The sequence below is a fragment of the Mastigoproctus giganteus genome, chromosome 3, assembly GCF_048544385.1.
Source record: "Mastigoproctus giganteus isolate SK-2022 chromosome 3, ASM4854438v1, whole genome shotgun sequence".
Lineage (NCBI taxonomy): Eukaryota > Metazoa > Arthropoda > Arachnida > Uropygi > Thelyphonidae > Mastigoproctus > Mastigoproctus giganteus.
Window position 1 is genome coordinate 206262815 of NC_143577.1, and position 21906 is coordinate 206284720.

Below are 21906 nucleotides of genomic sequence, written 5' to 3' on the forward strand. Positions count from 1 at the left end.
CCCTGCCCACTTGTACCACGTGACCACCATCCCTCTTCTCCCATTGGCTACCCCACCATGCAGTATTCTCAAGGTGGAATAAATATCACTATGTAATTATTTACCTGCATTTACATAGTTCACTTAGGAAAAGGCCTTTTGCTTTGGGTTCCATAACGCATCCGAAAGAGCAGGACTAAAATATTTACAAATATACAAACTATATCAGGTCCCTTCATCAGCTGACATTACATTACAATGGAACATCAAATGATACCATGCGTGTTTGTGTGTTACAGAGTGAAGCATGTGCACAAGGTTGGTGAATGTTATGGAGGCAGTTGTCTTTTAATGGAAGTTAATGTAATTATTTACCTGTGCATTTGTAGTGACCTAATTGCCCCACCCTCTTCTCCCATTGGCTCGAATAAATATCACTAAGAGGAAAACTTTTAATGTATAGAGAGATATTTGCCAATTACAATTTGAGGAATGCTTTTTTTTTTTTTTTTTTCCCTTTTTTAAATATGATTTAGGCAGATTGGCCATGGTGGCAAATGAGAAAAATTTTTCAACAGCAGCAGAAGATGGAGTGCATTGTACTTAACGAACACACTTCTTTATTTAAGGATGTTTTTCAAGGTTAGCTAATTCCTGACCATCATAATGAAATGTAAACCAAACAGTTGAACTCAGAAATAAAATGTATTCTGCATTCTCTGTAACACAAAAATAAACATTTAACCAAAGACCAGTTAAATTAAGTAGTATTTGCCACGTACTACATGGTATTAGGAGAGTAGGCTATAAGAAATGATGCTTAAAAATTTATTTGATCTTTGAATAAAATAATGAATAAATGAATTATGAATAAGTAAATAAGGAATAATTTTTATTTAAATTTTTAATTAAATAAAAATGAATTTGAAAAATACCTAACTGTTCCAAATATGCCGATTAGCTATTTCTGTTGCATTCTTCTCAGCATGCATAAGAAATAAATTTCTCTTGAATGATTTGGCAGTGTTGTGAGGGCACTGCCTAGTTTCACTTGTCTTTTAGAGCATAAAGGCATAACTATTCAAATTAGTGGCATCACTGCACTAATAATGTTTAACAGTCAAAATGCTATGATTCCATCAACCACTATCACCTTCTCAGGAGCTGGATGATTGTTGGAGTTCAATGGATGATTATTTTATTTTTCATGAGTTTTTACTGGTTGGTCAGACTGTGGTGGGTAAAACCACACTGATTGTGATATTTTACTTTTATTGGTTTTAACACAATTAACAGGAGCAGATTAACTAGAGAGCATAAAACAGTCTCTTGCACTAATCTAAAATTTATTCTTAACTGAAATTGCCTTTTGGAATTATTTTTATTCAAAATTTACACATTATGCATGTATATCTGCTACACTCACTTTAATTCCTTTAAAGAATTAAAGTGAGTGAAGTTTTTTTTTTTTTTTTGCTTTTATAAATTTTCTTTAGTAATTTGCATTAACTTCGTACCTACTGTGGTCAGCTATATTGCACTTTATTTTCACTTTTTATTTAATTATTCTTTCTATTATTTCATTTAATTTATATCTTATCAGTATACCAAAAGTCTTCAAACACCTTGAACTTTACAGAAAACGGTTATTTATTTACTAATGTGTTTGCATTAAGACCAAAGGTTGATCTTAATGCAATGTCAGTGCTAAGCATAAGCTATACAACTCTTTATAGAATGCTTCAGAAATATTGCACCACCTATTCCTGCAAAAATTAAGGTTGGGACACTTGCAACTGCAAAAGCCATTACTGTTTTATCAGCAATAACAGTAAAATTTTATAGTGCTGATAGTGAAAACTGTTTAGAATGTCCGAATAAGCAGCAATAGCGATGGTTTCAAACACAGCAACACCAATAGACTGAGTCTAAACCATTAAAAGCAACCCCACCCATAACGCCACTCCCACTGTCCAAATTTTATAAGTAGGACAATGCAGGATGGTGGATGATGATCTTCCGAGGACACAATCAACTGTCAGACTATCCTGTGAACAGGGACTTATACAGACATAATACACACTGGCACAATTATGTATGTGCTATTGCACCTAAGCTCAGCTGTCATTGCTTACTGTGACTAAACCCAACAACTATCAGACAGAAACACTGTGTAACATCATTCACTTCCAGAGAACTTGTTTCCACTTTTCCAAATCCAAAGAAGAATGAGATTTACAATAGGCTATGACAACTGAGATGATGCAGTTCTTTATTAGTGGAAGTACTTACTGACATAGCTATGCACTCTGCAAACTCAGTCACAATTTTTGCATGAATGAATATAAACAGATGGTAATAACTCTTCTATAAAAAAAAAAAAAAAAAAAAAGCATGCTCAAACTGGAAGGGATGCCTGGTGAGTTTTGGTAACAGAGTATTAGCAGAGAAATTAACTGAAAAGCATGATTATCATATTGTTTTATAAATAATAAACTCACAGACAATAAAACACTTTTGTTTTGTTTTCTAAACACTTCATGAACAGATCAAGGGTACAAATTTTTTCAACAGTGACTAGCTCAATTTCAACATTCATGATGTTTCAACTTTATAGCTAAGTAAACAATGACAGTGGAAATAAAAATTCACAACAAATTTCATAATGGAAAACAAGGAACATTCCAGAGGCCAATCAGACAAAAATACTGAGTAATACACTATTAAAAAACAGCTGTTTAGATACAAATTAGTCATTTTTTTTGTCCTCATCTGTTCTGTCCATAGGGATAACGCCATTTGCAGCAACTATTGACGTAGATGTCTCTTCCATCTCTCCACTGGTTCCAAATTCATTAAAACGTTTTGGATCTACTCGATAAATCCATCGTTGATACAGATATATGAAGAACACAATATCTAGAAGGGGAAAATGAGAGATCTTTACTACTTAAATACAGAATTTGAGACTTTATAATAAATTTCTTTATTATTTATTCAAAGAACATTAAACAACTGACTGCTACTACTGAAACACCTAACACTTTTCTCATCCTTTTTAAAGACGCCAGTTCAAATATCTCTCCTTTCCTTTCACTGAACTATTCAGCTTAGGTAAGAGATATGAAGGTGTGGATATCAGGGGCAAAATTTAGCTAATAAGATGACTGAGCCATATAATGTCTTCTTTCTGATAAAAATTTTCTTGCAGAAAGGAGATGGGGAATCTCCTCAGCTGGTAAAACAGCTCTCCTTCTGTCTCAAATAGAATCAAGTCTCAATTTTGTCTCAAGTAAGTTACTCAAATTCTCAATTTGAGAATTTTCAATAACTTCCTTGTTTTGTCAGATGAGTTATGAATAGCAATACCTTGAAATATATCAAGAGTGTTCTCACATTTATAACATGCTTTTGTGGTTTTTAAGGATTGCTTTTCACTAAAAACTAACTTTTGGTGGAGAGTGCACACGAAAATATCCATGTTTCATCACCAGTTAGTTCACAACACAAGACTGCGACCTTCTTGAACTTTGAAGACTACAGAAAATTTCAATTACAGTAGAATCTCATTAGCACAAAGTTCAAAGGATATAAATTTTCATGGCTCGTAATAACTAAAAGTGTTAATTTCTTTTTATTAGTAAATATATCTAATAATAAGAAGTAATAATAGAAATAAATGGAATAATAAAATAAAAACAACAAAAAAAAAAGCCTTGTTCGACAATAATAAGAATAATACATATTTTCTTTTATTTATAAGATAAATAAGACTAAGAGAAAAGTAACAATAGGAAAAAAAAAGTAGCATATATTTAATTTAATTCTTCAGTATGTATAGTATATACAAAATAATTAATTTAGTTTAAAGAATTTAATTTTGTTTGCAATTTTATTTCATATACATATAAGACAAATCTGTACAATTTTAATTGCATAAATTTGTCTTTATATGCATTCTTAACCATGGCATAGACATTATTAAATGCAACAGTTACTTCTTTATAAACAGTGCTGCAGACTAATACATTCTGCATTACGTTCAATGCATTTTGGTCATCTTTTTTAGAAGAGAGAGAGAGAGAGAGAGAGAGAGAGAGAGAGAGAGCTTTTTTCACTTTCATCACTTGTAATAAAGACTTCATTTTGTTTGTTACTCAGTGGATCTTCTCGTGTTAGTGTTGCTGTGGTAGCAACTTCATCATTCACCTAACTCTTCAAATTCGCCAACAAAACCCCATATGCTCCTACCAAGTTCCTCATTCCTCAATGTTGCTATCAAATTCATTTTCTATACATTTTCTATACCACGTTTTTGATTATATTCTCTCCAAAGCCACACGTTCTGAAACAGTTGATTATTACACTTTATGGAATAGTGTTTCAGGGATTAACAATAAGCATAACTTTGGCTGTAAAATTTTCCCACCATCTATGTTGTGAATCAAGTATCGTACCAGGTGGGTTCTATATGCTCTCTTGAGGTTACAGTTGTTGTTTAGTTAAGTTTCCACCATTACAAGACTTTTCTCAAAAAGCAAGTGTCTTGTTTGGCAGAAAATTAAAAAAATATATGTACCTGTCTTGTCAAGATTAAAAATATTCTTTGTCTTATATTATTCAAGAATAATATATTATGATATAGTATACTGTGGTCCTGAACTTACTCCTGTTCCTTGCCGCCTTTTTTCACTTTCTTATTCCAAAGGTGTTTTTCCTTCTGCTTGAAATTTGCTCATATCCAGCCAATTCCTAAAAAGCGTGACGAATCACACCCATCCAATTATTGGCCCATTGCAATTACTTCTACTCTTTTTAAGTAATGGAGAAATCAATTAACCGCCAACTCTTAAACTACCTAGAAACCTTCCATCTGATCAACGATCGCCAGTATGGATTCCATCAGTGTCGATCCACTGGTGATATTCTGGCTAATGTTTAGAGACAAATTCAATGGAAAAATTCAGAATCCACACCGGCGATCATTGATCAGATGGAAGGATTCTAGGTAGTTTAAGAATTGGCGGTTAATTGATTTAACCGGTTAATAAGAAAGTGAAAAGAGGCGGCAAAGAACAGGAGTAAGTTCAGGAGCACAGGTTTTGAAAACAAGTGGAGAAATACCATCTTGACCTGGAGCTTTTTAGCATCAAGATTAATCAAAATCCTTCTGACATCCTTTTGACGGAAGACCACAGGAGGCATAGAATGGAACGTGTTGGAAATGGTGGGAGGTGTTTTACCAAGATCATTAATACATGAGTTGGAAAAAAAAATGGGATGCTAGCAGGTCAGCTTTATCCTTAGCTGAAGTGACAACAGAACCAAGTTTTGACGAGGTGTGAGCAGAGATGGGAAAAGGTTGTGGCCAATGGTTTTGGCAAGAGACCAGAATCTTCGGCTACCATTAGGGCAAGAAGTAAGTTTTTTACTCTTAGCCTGTTCAAAATCTAGTTTGGACTGATTAATAACTGCTCTATAAGTAGTAGTGGCATGTGATGCAAGAAAGCAAGTGTATGAGCTTATGCAGCATCAGCCAAAAAAAAAAAAAAAAATCACACAATTCCCTCCAAATGCCTGTCCAGTTCCTCCTTAAATTTATTTACCCTATCAACTTCCACGACAGATGGAAGTTTGTTTCAGCAATTAACCACCCGCTGGCTAAAGGCAAATTTCCGCACATCTATTCTACATCTGTCTTTTCTTAATTTGAATTTATGCCCCCTTAGGTTCATAACCTGAACAAGTGGAAGGATCCCATCAGAATTCAGCGTGCTCAACCCATTCAAGGCCTTATACACCTCAATCAGATCACCACGCAGATGCCTAGTCTCCAGCCACTGCAATTTGCAGAACTTAAGCCTCTCTTGGTAAGAGGATCCCTTCATTCCCCTCACCAATCTTTTTTCCCTTCTCTGTACACACTCAAGCAAATCTACATTCTTCCTAAAATGACGCCTAAAGACCTGTACGCAGTACTCAAGGCGTGGCTTGACCATTGCCTTATACAGAAGGATACTCACCTCCTTCTCCCTGCTAGCAAAATTCCTATATATCATTGACAAAACTCCATGACCTGCCCTGGCAGCCTGTCTGCATTGCTCAGAAAACTTCATATCTGACTGCACAATTACTCCCAGGTCTTTTTCATTTTCTACCACCTTAAGCATAGTACCACACAGTTGGTACGTTTCTCTGGGGTTACTTCTACCCATATGGAGTACTTTGCATTTGTCAAGGTTAAACTTCAGTTGCCACTTCTTAGCCCATCTGCCCAAATTATCTAGATCCTGTTGCAGTAGCACACTGCCATTACTCTCATTAACGACCCTGCCAACCTTTGTATCATCTGCAAACTTCGACACTAAGCCTGATATACCTTCATCAATATCATTGATAAATATACAAAACAACAGAGGACCCAACACTAAACCTTGTAGGACTCCACTAATAACATTAGTCCACGAAGAGCAGCACCCATTAATTACCACCCTCTGTCTTCTCCCACTCAACCATCCTTTTATCCATTGTAGCAACTTACCCTTAATACCTTCTGCTCCAATTTGTACAATAGTCTTCCATGCACAACAGTGTCAAAAGCTTTCCTGAAATCCAAATATATGATATCAAAATTATTTTTTGCATCCAGTTCCTTTGTAACCACATCATAATATCCTATCAAGTTTGTCAGACAAGACTTTCCCTTAACAAACCCATGCTGTATCTGAATTATTGCTGCAGTCTTGTCTAGATGATCCTGCAATGCATCTTTAACCAGTGATTCCATTATTTTACCCGGAACAGAAGTTAAACTAATTGGTCTGTAATTACTCATGTCACCCTTCGATCCCCCTTTGTGAATTGGGGATACATTTGCACATCTCCAGTCCATGGAGAACTCCCCTGAGTCCAAGGATGCTCTCATAATTATGGCTAAGGGTTTGCTTAGTTGCTTTGCCGCCTCCTTTAATATAACTGGATAGATCGCATCCACCCCAGGTGCCTTTCTTATGTTTAATTTCAACAATTTCTCCTCCACTTTGCTCTCAGTTGTTACAAAATCATTAAGTACCCTGCTACAATTGGATAACCTTCTGCCATTTTCAAACCTTAATAACTCCTCATGTGTGAATGTAGATGCAAAATACTCATTCAGTTTCTTTGCTATCTGAGCAGGATCATCAACAGTGGAACCATCAATATAATGTGGACCAATCAGATTCATCCCCTTCCTTTTAGAGTTTATATAAGTAAAGAAATCCTTGCTGTTTTTCTTAGCATCTTTTGCCAAAGATTTCTCGTAATCTGCCTTTGCCTGCCTAACCTCCTTTGTGACCTGATTACAGAGTAGCTTATATCTGCCACGAGTCTCATTAGTTCATTTGATAACCATTTAGGCCTAAACCTTAAACAATATTTCTTAATAGGTATGAAACTTTTAGTAGCATCCACGATTAATTCTTTGAATGCTTCCCACTTAGAATTTACTGTTGGTAACATCGTCAGTTGATCCCACTGTACTCACCTTTACGGAAGCAAAAACCCTTTCCTTTACTCCTGATGGTAATTATATCTTTAAGTAAATCCCACATCAGTACACTGTGATCACTGCCACCTAGTGCTTCCTTTATCTGCAAATTCTTTATACACAAATGGTCACTGCTGATAACCAGATCAAGAGTATTACCCCCTCTGGTTGCTTCTCTAACATGCTACTGCAGAAAACAATCATCCAATAAATCGAAAAGTCTTATTATTTTTTGAGTGACCAACCCACAAGTTCCATTCAATATCTGGGAAGTTAAAATCGCCCCATTATAAGACATTTTGATTTACTAGCCCACTCTATTTCTCTGTACAATTGTTCATTGTACTCATTCAAGTCATCAGGCCTATAACACACTCCTACTCTTATTTTTGCTTTCGCAGTGCTTATTTCACACCAAACTGACTCAACAGTGCACTGTTCATCTATATCAACTGGATGCACTTCTTTTGATTTTATGTTTTTCTTAATTAACAGCATAACACCTCATCCCTTCCTATCTTTGTCTATCCTTTCTGTACACATTGTACTCCCCAAATCCCAGTTCTGCATTCCTTTATATCTGTGTGACACCACATCTCTGCTATCCCAACAATATCCACCTTTGATGTCTTGACCAACACTTCAAATTCATCAAATTTATTTACTATACTTCTAGCACTGGTATACATGCACCTATTCTTATTATTAGTTACCCTAACACATCCCATATACCCACCTGTTTCACGATGACTGCCATCAGTCCCTGAAACCCCCAGCACCCCTCGCTCCAGGTTGCTACTTATTCTAATAGAAGTTGTGCAAGAATCACCTTCACCTCTGCCTGCAGCTACTTTTAACTTTTTAGTCTGTGAATCCCCCCCAAGCTAGCAGTTTTCCGACCCACCTAACACTGCCTCAATAGCATCAGCAAATATTCTTGCACCCTTTCTATTTAAGTATATCCAATCCCTGTGAAGCAGTCTCTCCTGTTAACAAGCACAGACCTTGCTGAAAAAAATTCTACCTCTTGAGCCTTGCACAATCTTTCCAGGGCCGAAGTGATTGACAAGGCTCTCATCATGTATTCCCTCCTATTGTGTCTGTGCAGAATTGCAGACACTATCAAATTTAACCCTAAAATCAAAAGTGCATCCAGTTGATATAGATGAACAATGCACTACCGAGTCAGTTTGGTGTGACATAAGCACTGCGAAAGCAAAAATAAGAGTAGGAGTGTGTTATAGGCCTAATGAGTACAATGAACAATTGTACAGAGAAAAAGAGTGGGCTAGTATTCAAACTTAACCCTGACTCACAACATTTTTGCAACATTGACCTGTACTTGTTAAGTAAATCTGCAGATCTCCTACTCTTAATGTCACTGGTGCCAACATGTACATCAATATCACCTTTGTGCCCTTAAAAGATGATATATGCTTTACAACGTCATCAACTGTTATCCTTTTTACACAATATATTCCCCGTCTCCCTGACAATAGAGTCACCAACAATGACTAGTTCCTTTGGGACCAGCGCATTCTGCCTTGGAGATTGCCCCTGTGTTGCTTGATGCCCAGGAGTGAGCTCTGGCATTGAGTTGGACAGCTGAGTGCTTGACGGGCCCCCTCATATTAATTTCTTCGAGGGCATCTACCCTACACCTGAAGCTCTCATAGACGCGCAGTAGAACGTTGAGTTGATACCTCATTTCTAGACACTCTTTACAAATGGCGCACACAAAGACATCCTCCTTGTCTAGATTATGTTCTGTTCCAGAGAGTTCGGCAAGCATTTCACAAGCTGCACATTTTTTTAGGCTGTGATGCGTTTTAGAATTGCCCCCTCAATTCTTCCCCCCCAAGTCACAGCACTCCTGTCACTTTGTGTTCGTTTCTTTGCTGCTCTAGTCTGAGGCATGATATTTTAAATTAATAAGATCAATATATTTAATTAATTAATTGTCAATACTACGCTATCTAATACAATCCTAAATGCAGTGATGCATATTATGCTATATAATTATATGTTAGAGCTGCCTAGTTACCACAATTAAAAATTTGACTTCCCTACTACTCTATACAAAAACAATGGCTGCAAGATTCGAACGAAATAACCGTTTTACGTATATATTAAGCAGTAATCTACAAAAACTCCTTATCTCAATTAAAAATAAAAATAACCAGCGTAACAATAACTATAAGACTACATTTAAAGTACAATATAAAATAACAATTAGGTAAATAAAAAGGCAAACACTTATCGCTTTTTCGGAGCCTATAATTCACAGCTGTAATTTTTAAAGAGAGTCAGCACCCTATAATTGTTGCAAGATTTGATGTAGGCAAAAAATGAAACTGACGAATTCGAAACAAGCCAATTACGATATGCAAAATTCTTCTCTTGAACAGCCTTAGCACATTTATTGGAAAACCAAGGTTTTCCAATAAATGTGGCAGACTGTAAGTGGAAATGGACATCGCTGAGATTAGAACTAAGACCATGTATATTTGTGAGATGAACTAGGAAGTGTTTGGGAAGTTTAGATCTTTTCACAGATAAACTTGCTGTACTAGTTAAAGGACGGGATTTTAAAGTGGAGTATGGAATAAAGAATTGCATTCCTACAAGAATAATTTCACTGACACAATCTGAGCAAACGTTGACATCAGAAGTTTTGAAACAGTAATCCGACCAAGGAAAAGAAGAAAAGAAATCTCTCACGTCATCCCATTTTGCATTCTTGTAATGGCAAACAAAACAAGGTTGGGAATAGCCATGAGATAAAGGATCCATTGGAGAAGAGACAATCACCAAGTTGTGATCTGAGGTGCCTCAAGGACCACTCACTTTGATCGTGTACTTAGAAGGGTTGTTTGTGAGAAAAAGATCTTGTTGGCTGTATAGTTAGAATTGTCCAGTATTATGGCAGGTAAATGAACAATCTGTGCTAGGTCATTAGTAATTGCAAAAGCCTCAGAATCTCGATCAGCTGGATCGCTGTGACTAGAAAACGGAAGCCAGCTGGAGTTGTGAACATTAAAATCACCAAGAAAAATTACCTCACTGTTAGGAAAGTTGGACTGGAGAAAGTCAATTTTCAAAGAGAGGAAGTCAAAGAGTTCCAAGTGATTAGTGGAGTTTGGACATAGGTAGAGACAACAGATGAATTTGACACAATGAGGTAGAAAGATTTTAAGCCAGAGAAGATCAAAGAGAGGAGATTCCAAATTGCCAAGTCTCTGACAGGGAATATCAGAACAGACATATGCACAAGTACCACCTTTGAGGCAAAAGGAATCATACAGCGAATAATTTGTGCACCTGAGATAAGCAGTAGTTGAAACAAATAACTGAGATTCTGTCAGAAAAAGTACGCGTGGAAATGGACATTGCTGAGATTAGAACTGAGACAACGTATATTTGTGAGATGAACTAGTAAGTGTTTGGGATGTTTAGATCTTTTCGCAGATAAGCTTGCTCTAGTAGTTTGACAATTTATGGTCTTTTCAATAGTAAGAAAAAGTGGGCGGGCATGCTGTATGAAGTAATGAAATTTTTGGATATGGCATACACGACAATGCCCCCTGCATACATACTACTTGAACTCTCTCCAGTTACTATCTGGCAGAGTAGAGTTAGCAAGATTATATACTAGCTGATCCTGAAACCTCCTAGAGAGTTACCAATAGGTTCGGTCTAGTGTACTAACTAGCAGCCCGCCTGCGAACACCGTGTTAGAGCTGTACCCTCGAAATGTAAGGAAGATTGGATCTTGCAATGATCTCCATCGTAACCTCAAAAGTCATCATTCATATTGCATGATAGAAGAAATGGGGAAGAGTAGACTGGAACTTAGCTCTGGAGACTAAACATGGGTTCCAACTTCAAGCCTCCAATAAGCAAAGTGGTTGTATTGCACTGGTTTATGAGTGAGTCATCTACCACCTAGTATTAGTAATGGCCGCAAGAAAGCCTATGGCTTATGCTGCACCAGCCAAAAAAAAAAAAACCCCGAATAAAATAATGATAAAAAAAAAGAGAAAAAAATAATAATAATTAATAACAGAAAAGGAAATTAAACCTATCATCCTACACGCTTCCCTCACCCTAAGGTACTAATCCAGATGACCTTTGAATTTCCCCAAACTGTCAGCCTCTACCACCCATGTATGCAACTTATTCCAGTAATTTATAACTCGCTGCCTAAAATAAAACTTCCTGCAGTCCAATCTAAACATTTCCTCCCATAACTTGAATTTATGTCCCATGTCCCCTAGTTCTAGCATCATTTATAATCTTGAAAACTTCGTCCTCATTCATTTTACTGGTGCCTCTCAGAGCCTTAAACACCTCAATCAAATCTCCTCTAAGGTTTCCAAACTCTGCAACCCACATATTCGAAGTCTTTCTTCATAAGGACGCCCTTTTGCCAATCCCACCAGGCGAGTTAACCCTCTTTGCACCCTTTCAAGAAGCTCGATGTCTTTTCTTTAGGTGCGGTCTCTATACTTTAACACAGTATTCCAACTGTGGTCTAACAAAAGCCTTATATAATGGGATTATCACGTCCCTATCTCTACTTGCAAAAGTTCGATAGATCATTGATAGGACACCATGGGCCTTCCTTGCAACCTGTTTACAATGCTCAGAGAATTTCATGTCTGACCGTATCGTAACACCCAAGTTCTTTTCCTCCAGTACTGGGTTTAGTTGAACTCCACCAAGTGAATAAGTTATTTTGGGATTACTGTTTCCCAGGTGTAATACCTTACACTTTGTTGGATTAAAGCATAGCTGCCATTTTTCTGACCATTCCTGAAGTCTATCTAGGTTTCTCTGAAGAAGCTCAGCTTGACAGTGATCATTAACTACTTTACAAATTTTAACATCATCTGCAAATTTAGACATCATGCCCTCTATCCCTTCATCGATGTCGTTTATGAAAATTAAAAACAACAGTGGTCCTAATACTGATCCTTGGTGACCCCACTTCTTACATCAACCCAATCTGAGGAATAGCCATTTGTCACAACCCTCTGCCTCCTGCTTTCCATCTAAGGATTTTCTCAGTGATTCCAACCTGTTCCAGCTTATAAAGCAACCGCTCATGTGGGAGCGGTTGCTTTATAAGCAACCGAAGCTTTGCTGAAATCTAAATAAACAATGTCGAAATTATTCCCTAAATCCAGCTCGTGAGTGACCCTTTCAAAATAGTGAACCAGATTTGTTAAACATGATTTTCCCTTTACAAAACCATGCTGTATCCTTGAGAATTTCAATTCTATCCAAATGATCCTGAATTCCACCCTTGATCATTGCCTCCATGATTTTCCCTACCACTGAAGTCAGACTGACAGGTCGATAATTTCCCACTTTACTCTTAGAGCCACCCTTATGTATGGGAGATACATCGGCACTTTTCCAATCGAAGAGAACCTCCTCAGAGTCTAGTGATGCTCGCATAATTAGCCTCAATGGTTCAATGCACTCACTTACCACCTCCCTTATGATTATAGGGTATATTCCATCAACTCCAGGAGCCTTACTGGCCTGTGGGCTCAAACGTTTTTTCATTAAATAATCTTGCAAAATTTCAATATCATTAATTACATATTTTTCAACTTTGCTCCCACAATTTCCCATTGGTACAAAAGGTTTTTCATTTGTAAATATCGATGCAAAATAACTGTTGAGTTCATCTGCAACGACAGCTGGTGTATTTAATACTATCCCTTACGTAAAGGTCCGACCTGGTTTGTCCTGCTCTTCTTGGCATTTATATATGTGAAGAATTCCTTATCCCCCCCCCCATCTTTGCTCTGTTTGCTAGTGATTTCTTATAAACTGCCTTTGCCTGTCGAACGTTTTCAGTGGCTCTATTACAGATCATCTTTTAGCTGTTATAGGCTTGAATACTTTTTATTGCTCTGTAACCTTTCCGTGCCACCTTTTTCTGCTCAAGTAATGTGGCAACTTCACTATTCATCCAACTTGGAACCCTCCTCGTGGAGTATTTTTTAATTGTAAATACGCATTCAAGGTATCTGTGATTAATGTTTTAAAAGCATACCACAGTTCGATTGTATTCGTTCTCTGCACGATATCTACCCAGTTCATAGAGACCATCTAGTACCTTAAGGCATCGTAATTTCCTTTTCTGAAATTAAAACCTCTTCCTTTGCCTTTTACTACTGCTACCTCTCTCATAATCATCCACCGTAGAACTCCGTGATCACTTCCTGCTACTGGTTCCTCTACTGTCAGCCCTGTTATGTCATCTGATTCATGGGTGATACAAATAACAGTCATCTAGTTGATTTAAAAATTTCCCCATGTCGAGTTTCCTTCCCATTTACTCCAATCAATTAGAGGCAAATTGAAATCACCCATAATAAGACATTGACGCTTACTTTCCCATTCGATTTGCATGTAGAGGCTTTCGTCATAATCTTCACAATCACCTGGTCTGTAGATTACTCCTACTCGCATTATACCTTTATTTCCAACTATCTCACACCATACAGATTCTATACTAGCATGTGAAACGTCTGAATCCGGGAAAGCTATCATCGCACTGAGACTGCTTCTGATAAGAAGCATTACCCCACCACCCCTTCTATCTACCCTATCCTTCCTAAATACATTATACAAGCCGTACTGAAACTCATCATCCCCTATTTCAGGGTAGCACCACGTTTTCGTAAGCCCTATTATGTCCGCTTTACTTGTTTTAACCAGCAGTTCGAATTCGTTCATTTTATTGACAACACTTCTAACATTACTATATAAACAATTAAGACTTACTGTTCTTGTATATTTAACAACCCTAACACAACCCTTGAAGGATTTTTAGGCTCTCTTCCCTGGCATTAGCTACCCGCTCACTTGAAACATTTCTGCCCCTGGAACATCTAGATAATATGTCCAGTTGGGGTAGCAGATAAGAACTCTTGAGGTATGTGCAAGAGTTACTTTGACCAATATTATCAGATAAACGCGTGTCAGTATTATCCACATCCACCCCCCACCCCCACCCCCTAACTAGCAGTTTCCCTGAACCTTTAAGGTATCCTCAATAATACTGGCAAAAACTTTTGCACCACCTTTGTTTAAGTGTATCCCGTCTCTACAAAACAAATTCCTTCTACCTACAAGTGTGGGAAATTTCTGTCATGCTGACAGAAATTTCCCCCCCTAAAGCCTTGCAGAGTCCTTCAAGTCTTGAGTTAATCCACAAGGCTTTTAACATATAATCCCTCCTATTGTGTCTGGGCAGAATTGCAGACACACAGACATTGTGGCCTAGCTCGCGGCATTTCCTCGGCATGGTTCTGTATTTTTCCAATAAATTGTCAGATCGTGTACGCTTAATGTCATTAGACCCCACATGAATAATAATATTCTCTTTACCCCCCTTAAAATCTGACAATCTGTTGGTGACATCATTAATAGTTGCTCCTGGCAGACATACCCTGGTTCTTCCCCATCTATCCTTATTACAAAAAATATTCCCCGTTTCCCCAACAATGGAGTCTCCTAATAAAACAATGTCCTTTTGAACCAGAGTAGTTTGCACAGTATTGCCTAGTAACACAGAGGGGGTGGCATTCCTCCATGTGGTGTGGCCACCACACCTCGATCCCTGCTTACGTTGGTTTACACCTGGGTGGTCACCCACAGTGTGCTTGCACATGTGGGTTATACCCAGGATTACTAACAGTCCCACCATCGTGAAAGCGCAAGCAGAGGATTTGGCTGTCACAGACCGTCCGGACTTCGCCGAAACTGGGTCCACTTGACTTGTGTGTCACCTGAACATCAGTTCCGTCAGCATTTTGGACTCCCAGGTAGCAAGCGCAGCTTGTCTGGCATATCTGAGAGAATGTCTGTGACAACCTGAAGGACCAAAAAATATTTTATGTGCTGATTTCAAATATTAAATCAGTTTTTGTCCATCACCCAGTGCTCGTTGCTGACAGCTCCTAGGTTTTTTTTAGGAAGAAATCCAAATGTGTATCCAAAAAATGGATCTTTAGGGACACATTACATCCCATAACTTGACAAGCCTTGAGAAGCTCATCGATTATTTCTTGGCAATTTTCAGCCTTGAAATTTCCCAAAAAAGTTTTCAATAACTTTTATTAAATTAGCAACATGCAGTTTGTTCAACTTCATTTAACTGTTCTTCAAGATTTTCATCTTTAATAAGTTTTCTTTTTGGAGTTCCAAAAATGTCCTCTTTAATTTTGTTCTCACTGACTCCAGTAAATTTCTCTTTAAGATAAAGAAAGCCTGCTCCATTTCAAACCATTCCATTGAAAAAACGTTTCATTAAACCAAGTTTAATACATAATAAAACTTTATCAGGAGTAACCAATGGTTTGTTTGTAACTTTTTTCTTTTCTGGAATAAGTTCTTTTTTTGTGGTGTTGTTGTTGTTGTTGTTGTTGTTGTTGGTATAGAGCTTATTGACACAAGGGCTACTGAGGCCAAATTGTGTCTGTTCCTGTTTATTTACAGGCAACAATAGTTATAGAGGTTAAATTATATGCTCCTGTTCAGGTCAATATATTTTAGGAACATCAAAAGTTCTTCTATGTTTGCTTCATTTCCTATGAAGTGCAATAAATCATGAGAGATGTTCAATGTATTCAATGTTCAATGATTTGAAAGTGTTAGAGCAGATGGTTGAAAGTAAGGGACAATCAACCAGAAAATGACAGACCGTAAATTGCGTCTGACAGGATGAACACAGAGGTGCATTTTCTCCCAATAGCAGGAAGAGATGTGTACGATGAATGTGTCAAATTCTGAGTCGTGCCAATACCACTTCCTCTCTTCTGTTTGGTTGGAAGCTAGCAAGCCACAGCTTTGGATCTTGTTTTATCTGGTAAAGTTTATTGTTGGTGTTACTTTTCCAGATCTGTGACCAGTTGTTGTAGCACGCTTTGCGAATGATTGGCTTCTAGTCGCTGTAAGGAACCTGAGGATGTTTAGCAGCAAAGTCAGCACTTTCATTTCCTGGAATGCCAGAATGACCAGGTAACCAGAAAAAACTGATTGACTGATTGGACACGTTGCAGGAGATTAACTAGGAATAAATGTATTTCAAGACTGGATGGGAAGATGAGAAATTCTTCCTTATGGCAGACACAGCTGAGGGAGTCTGTGTATCTTTTTTTGTGAGGTCATTGTATTTTTAACATAATGGCTTTTTTTTTTATCTCTACTGTCCCATTCACAAATGTTTGTTGTTTGTTTGTTTGTTGTTTTTCAGGAGCATTAGCAACTAAGGCCATATTGCTCCGGGGATATGCAGTGGTCATTCCCTGACTTTTCTGCATCCTCTGTATTTGGTGGTCACGGGCTCAAACCCCAGTCTAATCAAGAAGCATGTGCTATGCACTGCTGCTCCCGCCCACCTGGCTACGGAGGTGCCCATTCACAAATAAAATAGCAATATTTGGTGCAACCCATTTGTAGGCCTAGTTAAAGAGCAATCACTTTAAGGTCACCATAGATAGCCACGAAAACTGCTCCTATTTGATGCTTGTCAAGAGAAGTATCATGTTGTTATAGCATGTTATCATAGATTTCTTTTACTTGTGCAGCATGTGCTAAGGTAACGTATTTCCGTAACGGAGAAACATTGCTTTCAAACTGATATTTGAGGAATTGATGAATAACTACCATTCAGCTGGATTTTGCAGGTGTCCTAGAGTTTACATTAGAGAATTTACATTACTTCAGTAAACCAAATCACCTTCTCGAGAAAATAAATGTATAAATGTTTGCTGACATTTACAAAAAGAGCATATTTTGATGTCTCTTGCAGGAAATTCCATCCTTTCAGCCTGGAAGCTGAAAGTTCAGATCATTTAGTTCCTCTTGAAATATTAAGTTTTTATATTTCATAAACAAGATCATTTAGTTCCTCTTGAGATATTAAGTGTGGTTCCAAGGACAAGATGTCACTTCATATGTAGGTTATTAATTTGCTTGTCTTCTCCATAGTCATTCTGAGTCTCACCATTAAACTCAGAATCATCTGGTTCATCTTCGTCATTCAAGTTAAAAATTTCAGGTGGTTTTTGAATAGGCAGTTCTTCATCATGAAAAACAGGTCTTAAAGGTGATGGTACATTTGGATATTTTTCAGTATGTTTTGATTCAGAAGTAATCCATGAAATGTTTGTTAAACGAAAATAACTATCTATAGAATGATCTTTTGGTTCCCTCCAAATTATAAGAACTGAAAATGGCACATGACAGTGAGATCCATTTAACCAGGAAGTAAGGAATTTAACACAACTGATATATCAGAAATGAGGGGACCCAAGACTTATCTCAATCATCCACTTTACATTCAAAATAAAGTTTGTATGCTTTTTTTTTTTTTAACTAGAGGATTGAAGTTTTGTCTCTGTGATTTAAATCAGCTAAATGACATATAAATGACAAAAACTATTAGAATAACTGATACATTTATGAGGCACCTTAGGTTGTAAATGCACTTAAAAAGGATGCATAACACTTAAAGAAAAGGATCACAAACAAAGTCGTTTGGTTAAAGTCGTTAGACTTTAACCAAAATGTCCAGCACACAACTGAGAGAACAGTCTACTCTGCAGAAGTAAGCAATATTATGTCTGGTATAAACTTGCTTGAACAGCTTTGTACTACAAGTAAAGAGGTTTCAACATGCCTCAGCCTGTCACACCACAGTACACAGAACAACCCTTTCTACACATTCATTAATTTTGTAAAACCACACTCTATTACTAATTAACTTTGTATCACATATAAACATTGTGAATGATAAAGAAATTCTATTGGAATTTTTGAATTTAGTAACAGAAAATACATAAGAATTAGCAAGAAAAGTTCACATGACAAAATGAGTTATCAGCTTCGCTGCTTCATGAATTAATCTGCCCACTAAATGGCAGTGATCACAGTGTTTTAAAGTGGGGTATACAGGTAGGACCCGTTTTACGACATGGTTAGATTCCAGCAAAACAGGGTCGTAACGTGAAAAGTCATAAAACAAGACCAAATTATAATGTGATTGAATGAGATAGGTTCCAAAATTCCCAAAATTTTTCCAAATATGCACTAATATTTCTGTTCTTTATAAATAATTAAATATTTTAAACATTTAATGAACATGTTTTATTTATACTTATATATAAAATAATTAATAAAATAAAATTTTACTTTGGTCCTGTGGAGTACATATTTACTCAAGTGATGACTCCACTACCCGTTTTGTCCACATTAAAAACTAAATCAGGGTGGTAGTTGCCTTCGTCTATTAAGCGTTTAAATTCAGAAGGATACTCTTCCACCACTGCAACGTCAGCACTAGCAGCCTCACCAGACACTTTCACATTGTGAATTTTACAATAGTTTTTAAACTGATGAAACCACCCTTTGCTGGCTGTAAATGTTGCAGTGCTACCAGACTCCTCACATATTTCATCAAATATCGACTTTGCCTTGTCCAGAATTACCACCTGTGTAACAGGAATTTTATTTTGGTTCATATCATCAGCCCACAACACTAACAATTTCTCCATTTTTTCCATTGTCTCACTGCATGAATAAGTTGTTCTGGAGGATGACACACTTGTTATCCCTGTGTGCGCGTTTTATTTTATCAACATTGTTCATAGAGTAGAAGGTGCTAAACTCAATGCCTTACACACATCCGACTGATGCTCACCAGACTCCATGTGACGATCACATCCATTTTTCTCCTTAACTGTTAGTGTTTTACACTCTTTTTGCCCCCTCCCCTGACATAGAAACTGCCTACACTTAGAGTTCATGGTTACACAAAAATTATTATTAATGAGAAATAACACTGTGTAACCCGTTAACAATTGAGGGAAAATTCACGATGAAATGAACATGGCACAATGAAAGTGAACAAAGAACCCCGGAGGCTCACATCTGGTGAATATAGGCTTGGCACACCCAGGGTCCTGAGCTGGATACCATCATTCTTCTCTTTCTTGTGATTCCCTTCTACTTTTGACTCTCTCTCTCTCTCTCAGGGTAACTTGGGAATTTTTTTTTTCCTGGTGCAGCATAAGCCTCAGGCTTCCTTGCACCATATGGCTATTAATAATAACTCTTGGTGTAGCTATCATTCCACCCACAATGCACCACGAAAAACAAAAGAAACACCTAGTGCGTGTTTGGACTTGCAGGTGTTGCTGCAACATGTTACTGAGTTGTATTTTTTTGTTATTTTCAATTTTTTCAGGTAATATTTTGAGTCGTTAATGTGAAAAGTCGTAAAATGGACCATCGTAAAACGGGACCTACCTGTACTTAAAGATGTAACTAATTTCAAGGGAAGGGCTTTTGCTTTCAAAAAGGTGGCTACAGCAGCCTCAGACAATCTTCAAGTTCTATGCAGTGGGACAAAATAAGTGTTACCAACAGCAAATTCTAAATGGGAAGCATCCAGGAAAGTAATTGCAGAAGCTACAGCTTTTTATACCAGTTAAGAGATACTGTTATGGCTGAGGTCTAAATGGATGTCAGATGAACTGATGAAACTCATGGCAGAGAAGAAAAATTACATATAATGCATACATATTATCAGGTGATAGAGAAGCCTACAGTAGATATAAACAGTCTGCAATCAAGTCATGAAGGCAGTTAAGCAAGCCAAGGCAAATTATACGAGGTCCCTGGCAATGAAAATAAAAGCTGCAAATAAAAGTAGCAAAGACTTCTTTATTTATGTAAACAACAGAAGGAAGGGGATAAACTACATTGGTCTACTAGATATGAATAGCTTAACTGTTGATGATCCTGCTCAGGTTTCTGACAAACTGAATAGGTATTCTGCATTTTTTTGGGATGGGGATGCTAGAAGTTTATTAAATTCTAATAGAGTGCTAAATAATTTGGTGATAACCAAGAAGTGAACAGGAATTTGTTAAAATTAAATGTAAAAAAAGGCACCAGAGGTGGGTGGGATCAATCGAATGATATTAAAGGAGGTCCCAATGGTCGGACTCTACATATGTGAATGATATGGTTCAATAAAATTTCCATTTTATCGTACCGTAGCAGCTCACACATTTAAGGGCACAGGGGCTGCTATGGTCAAGTTACACCCATTAGGGAGTGTTGCTCAACGTATGGAATGAAACATAGCTAGAAGCAATTATACAAGTTAATCATTTTTAGATAGCTAAAATGCTGATAAACTGGCCTCATCTCCAAAAATATTATTCAGTTACAAAGGTTCATTTAAGTTAAGCAGTGATCTGAAAGATGTGATTCTGGCTGAATGGTAATGCATATGTTCAATCAGAATATGCTTAATGGTAAGTACGGAACTGCAGTACAAGCTGTGGGGGGGGGGGAATCCACACCAGCAGTAAAAAGAGGTGCATAAAATGTGTATACCCCCAATTGCTCTTGCAAGCACATCCTATTCATATCTATTTAATTGGAAGCTGGACCTTGGTACATATCCATCTTATGTTTGGCTTATAATCAGTGTAAAGAACTGGGATGGAATCAAATCCAGTGGGTGGCTGTGATTATTTCTTGATCTGCACACTAGTTTCCAATATTTCAACATGCCCAAGCATCCAGTCAGTTTGTTTTCAGTGAGGTGAAGTAATTGAGATTTGATTAGTGTCAGAAGTGGATGGAAATCCTGCGACTTATTTTGTAGGGCCATACTGCACTTAATGAGTCTGTATATATTATGATCTGTGAACTTAAAAGGTTAAGAACAGTCAAAGCCATCTTGATTACATAGAGTTCAGCTGTAAAAATACTGCATTCAAGCAGTAACAGGACAGAGAGTGGATGTGAGGATTATGGCTGCTCCCACAGATGTGTCAGTTTGAGCTGGCTATATATACAAAAGAGCACAAACACTGTTACTTAATTCTCTTTTACATATGATTTAAGGAGTCAAGTGAATTATGAAGGCAGCAGCAACCTAATTCCAGGTTTCCAAGTTTTATAGGACAAAACAAACAAACAAAAACAAAAGGATAATATCAAATCAGCAATTTCCTGTTATAAATATAAATTAATTAGGGTTTTCTTTAAGGACTACATTTTGCCCATTTTCAGATAAAAAAGCATTATTTCTGAATGAAGTGAAAATACTTACCATCTCTAAAACATCCTAATCGATACATGGTTGGCATTTTAATAACAAAGGCAAATATGTCATCAATAAATGTATTCAGGAACTTATATGTCAGCATACGCCATGGCAAATGTGCAACTGATTTTAACTTATAGTTGATAAATAACTGTGGAGTCATCATGATGAAACCTAAAATATAATTTTTTTCCTCATTATTATCTGAAGCTTACCAGAATGAGCTGCTAAACATTAAATATATTTTTAT

General features: G+C 37.1%; 1 protein-coding gene across 1 annotated transcript in view; it reads right to left on the bottom strand.

Annotated features, from left to right (window-relative positions):
• Positions 1-2518: 2518 nt before the first annotated feature.
• The window catches only part of LOC150088628 (putative lipid scramblase CLPTM1), a 179904-nt gene continuing 160516 nt past the window's right edge, over positions 2519-21906 (bottom strand). Inside the window, exons 11-12 of the mRNA XM_090369595.1 lie at positions 21663-21830; positions 2519-2898 (exon numbers count right to left, since the gene is read on the bottom strand). Coding sequence (XP_090225721.1) covers positions 2729-2898; positions 21663-21830 — 338 coding nt within the window. The 3' untranslated portion in view covers positions 2519-2728. The remainder of the gene's footprint in view (positions 2899-21662; positions 21831-21906) is intronic.